At 37.9% G+C, this 12,821-nt stretch overlaps 1 protein-coding gene across 1 annotated transcript in view; it reads right to left on the bottom strand.

Annotated features, from left to right (window-relative positions):
- LOC118798890 (nebulette-like) overlaps positions 1–12,821 on the bottom strand; it is a 203,600-nt gene that overhangs the window by 108,135 nt on the left and 82,644 nt on the right. The window contains exons 9-10 of the mRNA XM_036558502.1: positions 12,305–12,415; positions 10,662–10,772 (exon numbers count right to left, since the gene is read on the bottom strand). Of these exons, the coding sequence (XP_036414395.1) occupies positions 10,662–10,772; positions 12,305–12,415 (222 nt within the window). The remainder of the gene's footprint in view (positions 1–10,661; positions 10,773–12,304; positions 12,416–12,821) is intronic.

Below are 12,821 nucleotides of genomic sequence, written 5' to 3'. Positions count from 1 at the left end.
CTTCAGTAAATATTTATGGACCAAACACAGATTCTCCTGCTTTCTTTCATTCACTCTTCTCAGAAATATCTAAATTCTCTGACTCATTTTTTATAATTGGTGGTGACTTCAATACAGTTCTGAACCCATGCATAGATCGTTCCTCTTCAGCACAATGTAACGTAAATAATCATTCAGCAACGTTGCTTAAACAATACATGTCAGATTACGGACTGGTGGATATTTGGAGATTGCAGAACCCCAGCAGTAAAGAATATTCATATTTCTCCCCTTACCACAAGTCATACTCCCGTATAGACTATTTTTTGTCTAACAATTCTATCACACAGAATAATTCATTCAGATATTAATAGTATTATTATTTCTGATCATGCCCCAATTAGTATCACCTTTCTAGCAGACTATCAATCCCTCCCTCCACCAAGATGGCGCTTTAACACTACTTTACTCAATGATAAAAAATTTCTAGATTATTTTAACCAGGAATGGGCAGCCTTTATTGAAACTAACGAACATCCTGACATTACAGCTTGCACACTTTGGGAAACAGCAAAAGTGGTGATGAGAGGAAAAATCATTTCATACTGTTCTAAAAAGAAGAAGGAAGACTTAGTAAAAGAACAAAAGCTGCAGGGGGAGGTGAAGAGATTGGACCTTCTGGCCTCTCAGACTCCTACTGATTCAATTATTAAAGAACTAATGAAAACTAAATACGAACTTAATAATATACTACAAAAGAAGACCGAACAGGATATGCTTAAACTTAGACAACAGCAATTTGAATTTGGAAATAAAACTGGGAAAATTTTAGCAAATCAATTAAAACAGGAAACTGAGAAATTAATAATAATAGCAATCTCAGATTCCTCTGGTAGGATCATTCAGGATCCCCTAGCTATCAATGAGGTATTTAGGTCCTTTTACTCCAATCTCTATACTTCTGATAAGAAAGCCTCAATTGAAGAAATTGAAGCATTCTTGAGCAGCGTCTCCCTACCTACATTGTCTACATCTGTATCAGAATCTATAGACAGACCTCTTTCCTCTGAAGAAATCACTAAAGCCCTCTTTCTAATGCCTAACCATAAATCACCAGGACCGGATGGCTACCCAGCAGAATTTTACAAACAATTCTGGCCTCTTATTTCACCGCTGTTTTTAAAAGCAATCTCAGAAATGTTTGAAAATACATCCATACCCTATCATATGAATACTGCTCTTATCACACTTATCTTAAAACCAAATAAAAAATCCACAGATTGCTCCAGCTACCGTCCCATTTCACTGATCAATTCAGACATAAAAATCATAAGTAAAGCTTTATCAATCAGATTGGAATCGGTCATACCCACTCTTATAAACACAGATCAAACTGGGTTCATCAAAGGGAGACAGTCTTCAGAGAACACACGCAGGTTATTCAATCTAATTCATATGTATAACAGCGAAAAATCTCCGTATATATCACCATGTATAATAGCATCTCTGGATGCTGAAAAGGCGTTTGACAGAGTGGAGTGGTCCTTTCTCTTTGCTTCTCTCAAACACTTTGGATTTGGCCCATACTTCATCAACTGGATAAAAACATTATACAACTCACCTTCTGCCTCAGTCTCAACAAACAGACATATATCCAGACCCTTTCAGCTACAAAGAGGCAAGTCGACAAAGAGTCGACAAGGATGTGCTTTATCTCCTTTATTGTTTTGTCTTTTTATTGAACCCTTGGCTGCTTCTATCAGTGCAATAAAATCTCAGATATACAGTCAAAGTCATACCACCATAAAATCAGTCTGTATGCAGATGATGTTTTACTGTATATTACTAACCCTTCACTATCCCTTCCATCAGTTCATGATCTGATAAATAAGTATAGCAGGGTGTCTGGTTATTCCATTAATTGGTCCAAATCTGAGTTTCTGCCTCTAAGTAAATTCAACGGGGATGACGAGGTCTATGATATACCATCTGAACATATCGCCCAGTCTATTAAATATCTTGGTATTCATATCTCTTCTAACATAAATGATTTGTATAAACTTAATTACATACCTTTAATGCAAGAAATAAAGGATAGTCTAGAAAGGTGGAATAAATTACCATTATCTCTAACTGGCTGAATATCAGCAGTTAAAATGAATATCCTTCCTAAAATCAATTATCTGTTTTCTATGACCCCTGTTACCCCACCGTCAGGCTGGTTCTCCTCTCTTGACAATGCAGTGACTAAGTTCTATTGGAAGCACCAAAAGCCTCGAATCAAGTTAGCTACCCTCCAGAAACCTAAACATCTTGGAGGACTTGGAGCCCCAAATTTCTACTACTACTTTCTATCACATCAATTGCTTTACATTAGACATTGGACAACTAGCTCAAACCAACCCTGGCAAGATATTGAGGAAAGTTTAATTCAAGAACTGGACATTAATAGTATCCCATTCATAGACAAAGCTATAAAAAAAACAAAATTTTATAAATACAGTACAATAAGTACCACCCTGAATGCATGGTGGAATTCAAACAGAATTCTTAAATACAGCTACTCTCCCTCCAGTCAAACTCCTCTGTGGAATAACCCCATGTTTTTAATAAATAACAACTTTCATATTCTCAGCCCGGAAACAGAGAGGAATAACCAGCCTGGCACAGTTGTTCTCTGGTGGCTTGCTCATGACCTTTGATGACATCAAAGAAAAATACAATATACCAGATAATTGTCACTTTCAGTATATACAACTCAAAGATGTTCTAAAGAAGACAGTTAATAGTGGAAATCTCTGCAATCACACTCCTCCCCTCTACTTAAAACTACACTCCCTAAAACCTCAGAAAATGTTATCACAAATAGCCTCAAAGGACAACACTATCTCACTCCCAACTGAAAAATGGATATCAGATATAAAAGAAACATGTAATATCAACTGGCAAAATATTTGCTGTGATATCTTCTCTATGTCCAGCAATTCAAAACTCCAGCTAATTCAATATAAAACCCTTCACAGAACATATATCACAGCCTCTAAACTACACCGTATGGGATTTAGTCACAGTGATAAATGCCAACATTGTCCAGCTTTAACAGACAACTACTATCATGCTTTCTGGAATTGTCCCCCGACCCAGCAGTTTTGGTCAGAGGTCATGGACAGGCTATCAGAGATTTTGGGCCTTGTCATCCCTTTATGTCCCATTATAGCGCTACTTAATGACCTTTCCTCACTTTCAGCACCCAATCACCTCAAATGCTTTATATTCATATCACTTACCATTGCCAAAAAAGTTATACTGCTGAACTGGAAGGACAGAACCAAAATTTCGATAAAGCATTGGCTTAATCTCCTCATGGATCACTGCAACTTGGAAAGACTCACAGCAAATTTTAAAAATAACACAAAATTATTCAAGGAAACCTGGTCACAATTTTTACAATATATTGAGAGCTGATTTCTCTCTCCAAACTCATCAGGGGAAGGTTAAAACACCTACATAGGATTTGATAACTACCCACGTTATAATTACATAAAAGGTGGGGGGGCATTACTGTCTTGTTTATTGTTTTGTTAAGTGTCTGTATTTGTCTGTTCTGTATGTCCAGTTTGTCATTATTATTATTATCATTTATTATTATATACTCTGTTCATTGTTTCACTCAAATCAGGGGATGGGTGCGAGGGTGGCGGGGTGGTGTTTGGAGGGGTGTTGGGTGGTTGTGGTGCCACATCACCTTATATCTATATGATCATTAATAAACGATGAGTTGCGATATTAATAGCGAAGTGAAAGAAAAAAAAAATATATGTATATATGTCCCCTGGAAAAGGGGGGGTGGTGGTGTGGCCAAGGAATGTTGGCCCGGGGATTTAAAATGTATACAACACTTACTGGCCATATGCCATTATACATCACAGAAACGCTCAAAGTAATCAATGCATTTAACCAGACTCATTCCAGTGATTAGATTACCTTCAGGTGCCAAGAGCTTTTACTAAACTGGGTAAATCCGCTTTAAGCTACAGTGCGCCAGTTAGCTGGAAATTTTTACAGGAATTTCTTCGCTCAATAGTTTCACATGAACATTTTAAACTTTTAGTCTCCAACCACCTCCATTCAACTGTTTTACTTGATTTTAGTAAACTTTTAATGTAATTTTTAGTATGTTTTTAGTTATTCTCATTTTTCTTATTCTGTTCTTATTTATTTTAATAATGCCAAGCTTTTGTTTTACATCTTTTATTTCATTAATTATATTTTTTATTTATCTTTATTTTATCTCATTTATAAAGTTAATCTATTGTTGTAATTTTGATGGTTTTTGGTTTAATTTAATAATTACATTTCGGCATTGGTTTTACTATATAACTTATCAGTCCCTGATCTCCATACTGGCTTGGCTACATTGTAAATGAGGGTCTCCCTCAATGTACTCCAAGTTTTAATAAAGGTGGATTGATGAACTGATGCCCTGCGATGGACTGTCGACATGTCCAGGGTGTATCCTGCCTTCGCCCAATGACCGCTGGGATAGGCTCCAGCACCCCAAACGACCCAGAAGGATAAGCGGTTTAGAAAATGTGTGTGTGTATCTTTGTGTATCTTTGCTGGTTCTGCTTGATCTTAGTGCAGCATTTGATACGACAGACCACTATATCTTACTAGATAGGCGAGAAAACCTAGTACAAGTAAAAGGAATAGCTCTTTCCTGGTTCAGATCTTACCTGACTGATAGTTATCAGTTTGTGCATTTAAAGGGTAAATGATCTGTTTGTACGTAAGTATCGTGTTCCACAAGGCTCTATTTTAGGACCACTATTATTCACATTATATATGCTACCGCTGGGTACCATTATCAGTAAACATGGCATCAATTTCCACTGCTACGCTGATAACACACAATTGTGTATATTGACCAAACTAGATGAACTTCAACTTAAGATTAAGGACTGTGTAAAGGACATAAAAGACTGGATGTCTAGTAAATTCCTCCTACTCTATAGTAAATTTCATAGTTTCCCAGTTGCATCGGTACATCTATAAAAACCTTTGGTCATGACTGATCCCGATCAGTCCTTCAATGCATGTATAACCAATATTACTAGAATAGCTTTCCTTCATCTTCATAATATTTCCAAATTAAGAAATGCACTGCCTCTACAGGATCCAGAAAAGCTAGTTTATGCATTTATTACCTTAAGGCTGGATTACTGTAATGCCCTGCTGGCTGAATGTTCCAGCAAAAGCCTTAACAAGCTTCAGAACAAGTTATTCCAATATGCTCAGAGTCCTCAAAAGAACTAGAAAATTTGACCATATCAGCCCAGTTTTATCAAACCTACACCGGTTGCCAGCTAAATTCTGCATTGATTACAAAATTCTTTTACTGACATATAAAGCTCTAAATGGCCTTGCCCCTCAGCACCTGAGTGAACTTCTCTTATTATGAACCATCACATCTACTTAGATCACAAGGTGCTGGGTTACTATTAGTACCTAGAATTAATAAAGTTACAATCAGGGGTTGGAGCCCTTTCAAACAATGCCCCCCCAGCTTTGAAATAACCTTCCAGTCGGTGTTCCACTCAGACACAGCCTCAGTCTTTAAGTCTAGGCTAAAAACCTACTTGTTTAGTCAAGCCTTTGGTAATTACTTTTTCCCATTAGATGGAAGGTGCAGATCTGGGGTTGTTGGACATAAAGTATTATGGTAAACTGGGAGTGCTGTTGCTGTTGTCCCACTGCTGTCATGCATTCACTCAAGTTTGTTGACGGTGGAGCGAAGGGGTGCTAACATCTCAGGGAGCCCTCAAGTCTTTTTTTCCTTCTTGCTCTCCCATTTAGTTAGGCTGTAATAGTTAGACCTACTGTAGTCCCTGCTGCACTCAGTTAACATTGTACACTGTAATCAGTCTCTCTTAACAGAACTAACTCTCTGTGTGTTTCTTTGCCGAGCTGAACAACTGTGTGAACCATCCTGTGTGATCTGATGCTGTTGCTTCATCTGCCTTGATCATGTGCCCACTGCTGGACCAGTTTGACCACCATGGAGTTTCCTGCTGTATAACGTTGTGCAAACCTCACCTGCATGCTACTGACACTCCTGGTGATTCTGCTGAATGCACTAAACTATTTAATCATAGCCATTGCTTCACATGCTTTCCCCCTTTTCTGTATTGTAATATATTATACTAATGGTAAAACCTTATTCTCTGTTCATACTGCTTGTGTTGTTGTTTTGCTATTTGGTGCTGACCAGAGGAGGATGGATTCCCCCTTTTGAGTCTTGGTTCCTCTCAAGGTTCCTTCCTCTTGCTCTTAGGGAGTTTTTTTTGCCACTGTTTCCACTGGCTTGCTCATGGGGGCTTGCACCTGGATTTTCTGTAAAGCTGCTTTGTGAATAAATAAACAAACATTGACTTGACTTGACTTGAGGAAGGGCTAAAGAAAGTAAGGCCAATTATGGTCTCCTGGAACTCATGATTTCACAACAGCGTTTCTAGCATCAGTTAGCATTGGAATGGTCAAAACAAATTATCTTTGTGACTTTGAATGTGGCATGATACACTATCTGTCCTAAAGTAGAAGTTAATTCAGCCCAGTGAGATCCAGTCAAAAGTCAGATGTGGTTGCGTCTGATTTTCCTGGAGTTTTTCAGACTACGCCAAAAGTCTTTATAAACTGATGGCTCAAAAAAGGCCTGGCAGGATAGGCCAGCTACTAGGGCAGAGATACTGGCAGGAATGACAATGTCTTGATAGTCTAGTGGATAATACCATGACTTAGCACATAGAAGAATGAAGGTAACTGAAGGAGTGAATGTAAAAATGCAAAATATAAGGCAAAGAAATATGTCACTTGAATGTCTGATACAAGCTTCAAATGTCCACACCTAGACTAAAGCCATTCATTGTGAATGTACATCCCTGCTAATGTGATGCTCACATAGCATTGCAAACTCCATAAGGCCAGTGGTAATTAGCATTATTGTAACTTTAGAACATGCACAAACAATGGTTTCCGGTTGTGAGGATATAGAGAGCGGCCGTGTCTGTGAGGAGTCAGCAAAATAACTTAAAATACACCAAACACTTCATTTCATTACTGCAACCCAGTTGGGGCGTTGTGCAAAATATAAATAAAAATAAAAATGCAATAATATGCAAATCATTTAAACCCTATATTTAATTGAATATGGTACAAAGACAACATATCAAGTGTTTAAACTGAGAAATTTTATTGTTTTTTGAAAATTATATGCTCATTTTGAATTTGAAAATAAGAAAATCCTTACCCTAGACGTCTTGAGGATAGTGGCAATCTAACATATGAACACTTCATTAAGCCCTTTTGGGTTTACTTTATAATTAATATGTTGGGTGACAGGGAGCGGCTGGATGGCCTGTCATTAGGTTTACATGGGACTAAATGGCTCAGTAAAGTGAGCAACGATATTCAGCCACCTTAAAAGCTTGAAAACTGATATTGCGTTCCTACAAGAAATGTTTACTGTCCCAACTGGGATGATGTAGGGTTTGTGTACAAACTTATTTCCACACTAATAAATCTGAACTTACAGCACTTTGGGGGGTGACCCGAATTGTGTAATGAAACCAGTTTTAGGTTGCTCTTGTTTCAAATTACATAAACCTAAAATTGCCACAGAACTGTCGGCAACTGAATCAAGCAGGATGTATAGATCCTTGCCGTTTTTTAAATCCTCATAGCAAAGCCTTTTCCTTTTTTCATGTGTTCACCACTGTTATTCTAGAATAGATTACTTTTTCTGACATAAGTCTGAGTTGTAGGTGTGGGGAGACAGAAAGGGAACCAGTGAAAGAAAAAAGAAGCACATTGTTTACTGTTCATGTATATCATGCTGTTGTATGCAGAGTCGTTTACCCCCTCAAATGAGGTGTAGCTTTGCTTTTTGCACCCATTTTCAGGCTTCGGCCTATTCTTTGCCGACTTCTGTATTTTGAGCTTATAATAAACGTCTCTGAGCTCTATTAACCCTGTCTCTGGTGTGTGTGTGTCCAGCCCAGCTGTGGGTTCCATTCACACTAATATAATCTAACCTACCCTAAAGAGTTCATTGAAAAATAAAAAACAAGGACAATGCAAATTACATCAAAATGCTAGCTAGATATTAGCCTAACTTATCATCTCCTTGTAAAAACACAGAAAAGATTTGTTAGAAGCCATACAATGTTTGAATGTGTTTTTAATGTAAGCAGAGTTTAAGAGGTAAATTCAGAATCTTATCAAAGGATTTGGTGGCACCCCTAGATTGTTGTCATGGCACCCACTTTGGGAAAGTCACTAGAGAGCACATTGTAAGAAAGACCGCAGGGCACTGCACCTAATTTTCGTCACTTGGATTTTCTTTTGTTCACTGCAAGGGCACTTCATTTTGTTTTCTCACTTTGAAGGATATCTTTGAAGGCATCTTTTAGGGAATGCCAAGTTTATCCCATTATGAGGGCACCTATATGGCACTACATCACACTTTCTCCACTGGAGGTACATCCATTAGGAAACTTCTCCACATTCTCACACAAAGGATGTAGGGACATCCTTTACAGCATGGCATCATATTTTATCCACTGGAGGGGCACTTCTCCATTAGAGGAGCCTAAAGTGCACCTAATTGAGCACTTCACCATGTTTTCTCATGTGTAGGAGTAATCTATGCAGCATCACATTTTGCCCCCCTTGGAACACCCTTGGAACACGTAGGGGCAGTATAGAGGACACTTCAAAACGGCACCCTTTTCCAGTGGAAGGGCACTCTTGGGGAATGTTAACTTTAGACCATTGTAAGGGCATCTTATACGGCTCTGCATCATGTTTTCTCCACTGGTAGGGCATTCGTTAAAACCTTATTGAATTTTCTTGTCTAGAGGGCATGTCATCATAATTTATTGCACAAAGGGGCACCTTAGAGGGCACTCGATCATTTTTTACAACGGGAATAACAGCCAACAGGGCACTTCTCGTTTTTGCTACCCTAGAGGGCACTTTTTTAACCACTGGCGGACTCAGGGTGGGCATCCCTACCCTGCATCCACCAGTGTTGGTGGGCTTTCTTGTATGAACTCCACACTTCAGGTCCTGCCATTCCAAAGCATGAAATTTCTTCTGCTTGAACCATTCTTTCCCTGACTGAAATCACAAAAATAATCCACGAGAGGCCATGCGTTACTGCAAGTTTTATCATGGGGAAGGGTGTTCTTAGGAATGACGCGAAACTGGAAATGGCAGCCAACATAAAATATGGTAAAAATACACGTTTTAGAAAATTATTTACGTTAGTATTAATTACAACCAATATAAACATTATAAAGTATTTTGCCATAAAAAAGTAGTTACTTTAGAGTTTGGTATTCTTGCCAAGCAACCACGGACCACTAAATAAGGATAAGAAGGTTCCATCTTCCATCACTGTATACTGCGGTCATTTCGTGAACTTTTTAACTTTCTGTCGTATAACAGTGAATATAACACAGCACAATGTAATGCATAGACTTTCGCTTTATAAGCACTTTTTGGTCATCAAATTACCACTGCAAATCTTATACAGCACCAATCTTACAGCATCCCTCTTCCCATGCTGAGTCTGAATCTCAACTGGCTCCCTACTCTCTACATAGTGCACAGCGTAGAAACTGAAAAACTGGCTCCTGTATCCAGTGGGTAATATCGCTAAAAATGAGTCATTTGAGATTTAGCCATATCCATACTCAACAAACATGCACTATTTGGCTGCAGAAGCTAGGAATTTCAAAACTTACATAGCACACTATTTAGCTTTTGAGTACAGAGCCACATGAGATTCAGCTTGGGTTTGATGCTACTTCTGAATGAAACACGGACATTTGAAGCGTGTAAGCCATACAAGGGGCATTCTTTAGACTTTTATATTCCCGTTTTACAGTAAATCGTATGGTAAGTACATTAATTCATTAATGTTGGAGTTGTTTAGCATCTTTTAGCCTGTTAGGTAGCTGACCAACCCAGTTCTAGTTAAGAAAATACGTCATCAGCCATTCAATATAAATAAAAACTGTCATCAGTACACTCGGTGATCCATTCCAACAGCATTAAAGTCAAAGATTCTTCCATTAAACAGTACAAGGATTGTTCATGACATGGCACAGTAATTCATACTTCAGTTTTTGTGAGAAGGTGCATATATAGTGGATTTTACAACGGCTTTGCCAATCAGATTTTAGGACCTGAACTATCCGTTTTATAATGGTATGTTTAAGGGTTGCTGTCTTGCTGTAAGATTCACCTTCAGTTCACAGGTGGGTGTCCAGTCCACAGAAATTTCTAACCTAATTGTCCTCCAATTGATTGAACCTCAGGACTCCATTTATCCCATATACTGAACGGATTATTCGAGAGGTTCACATACTTTGTCCAACAAAAACATTTAATGTTGGATCATTTAGTTCAATAAACGAAAAGAAAAGTATATATTTTTGTGTTATTTGTTTCAAAGAGTGAGACGAAGATGTAATTACTCTTAAGGTGAAATACATGCTAATTACATAGTAGTTTAAATATATAAATTTAGAATGCTGAGAATTCTAAAAGGTTCAAAAACTTTCTAGCACCACTATCTGCCTTGATGTGATACAGTTTAAAATAGAATAAATGCTTACGTTGCTCTGATTTTTGGTCACTTCCTCAGCAAACACTGTCTCAACAGTCTGTGGCATCTTGGCATAAAGACATGCTTTCGCATCTTCCTTCTCTCTTTCTTCATAGCTTTTCTATTTCATAACAAAAGTAAAATATAGAAAACAAAGACAAAAAAAAGAAAAGAAAAAAGATTTCTTTAAAAAATTCAATCAGAAATTGCTAATTAAATTAATAAGACTAATCTCTCAGTGACATTTATTACAACTCCAAAAACATTTTAGGGTCTGGAATACCTACAGCTACCACACTCTGTTGTTGGGAAAAAAGATCTAGTGGCCATGTCATTTTCATGTTGCTTCAATTTACAGGTGATAACACCACCAGAATAGATGGCAACATTCCAACTGACTGTGAAAGCAAGACAAGCTCGCTCCACTCAGTTTCACAATCAAAATTTACCAAATCCAGACACCAGTACAGCACTCATGCTGCCTTTTTTTACTTTCTGTCTCTTCTTGACTGGACACACAAAGAATAAAGGACTCTGCAACAGAATATAATCAGCTGTCTGAGACACCAAAAAGTTTGAGACACAAACTATAGCCCATCTTTTGTCTTCCACAATTTGTCAACCACATTTAGTCAAATTCTTAGCACAGGACTGCTGTCGACCAGATACATTTTCATCACAACAGTGGCACTTAGATGACAATAACATGGTAGTGGGTATAACGCTGATAACCGCCACTAAATCAATACACAGAAATTATCTTTTTTTCCTTGTCTATTTTGTACGCTCTAGTCCATTTTACAAAACTCCAGTCCCAGAATTTAATTTTCATATGCAGCAGTAAGTTGTCCTCCACCACACAAGTGAACGTCACACTAGATGCTAATTTATCGGAAAAACACCATCAAAAGCAGCATTTTTCATGTTTATGTTAAGTTTATTGATCATAAGGTCTTTTCACAGTCAGTTTTTAAAGACTGAACGCACTGAAACCATGTCAAGTCTGACGCACTTTTTGATTTAACACTGAGAGCATTGGATGAACATGCAGAGGAAGGAGAATTAGATTTATTGAGTAGAAACAGTGATGAAGTTATTTTTCTTTTAGCCAGTGCGAATCGGACGCTCACAGGAGCTGAAGCTCTATGATGGCCACCTCAGGACTGAGCTCGAATGTGTGGTGGAGTTTGAGGCTCTGCTTCAGCTTGATTCAAGCATTAAAATGAGCAAGCAAACTACAAGAACGACAACGAGCTCTCGTGATAGACTGCATTAGTGTTTAATGCTTACGTTTTCAAAGTTTGCATTTTTTTGTCAAGAAAGGTTCTGTGATTAAAATCAAACTGACCATTAAGCAAACCGACCACTGATGAAGGCTTAATGGATGGCTAACACAAATTGAACAGATGGGCTACAGTCTCTAACTGCACACCAATAAGGTGCACCTACAAGGAACTTCTTTTTAATGAAATAGCCACTAAGTGTATATCAAACAGTCAGATACTATGGAGAAAAAGTTAAGGGCATTAAGGAAATATCCATCCCTAACCATAACAATGACAGTACAGCCTAACGCATGGTTAATACTCTTTAGCTTATCAAAGACAATGTGAGTACATGTGTGTGTGTGTGGGTGTGTGTTTATGTATGTACCTTGCTGTAGAGCTGAGAAAGCTTCTTGGCATGCTGTGTTTCTCTGGTTTTAGGCAGGAGAGCATAGAGGCAGTTGGCAAGCTCCTTTTTCCCTTCCTGTTTATATGTGTACTGGTTTAGAACAGAAACAAAAAATTACTCATTTCTTTCTAAATGCACTATACACTGATATAAAAAAACCCTTGCCAAAATAATATTATTTGGCAAAGAAAAGAAAATTGCTGTTGGGAAAACAACAAGTCCAAAAATAAATAAATAAATAAACACTCCCTCTTTTGTTCAATTGCTTTTATAGAACAGTTCTGCCAAAAGATTATATCAAACATGTTTTTTATTGCCAGTTTTGTTCCAGGCTGTAACTCAGGGGCTTAAGCAGGTTGCAAATGCAAAGTGGTTTTATTAGGAGCAGTTTCATTGTCCATATAACAGGCAGCAAAGTGGGTGTAGTGCTATCACTGTATTATGGCCAATCAAAATCTGCCAAACTCAGCCTTATTTTCCTCAACCCTCCAATCAC

The sequence above is a fragment of the Colossoma macropomum genome, unplaced genomic scaffold, assembly GCF_904425465.1.
Source record: "Colossoma macropomum unplaced genomic scaffold, Colossoma_macropomum, whole genome shotgun sequence".
NCBI lineage: Eukaryota > Metazoa > Chordata > Actinopteri > Characiformes > Serrasalmidae > Colossoma > Colossoma macropomum.
The sequence above is the reverse complement of the archived record's forward strand: the minus strand, read 5'-3'. Positions and strand labels throughout refer to the sequence as shown.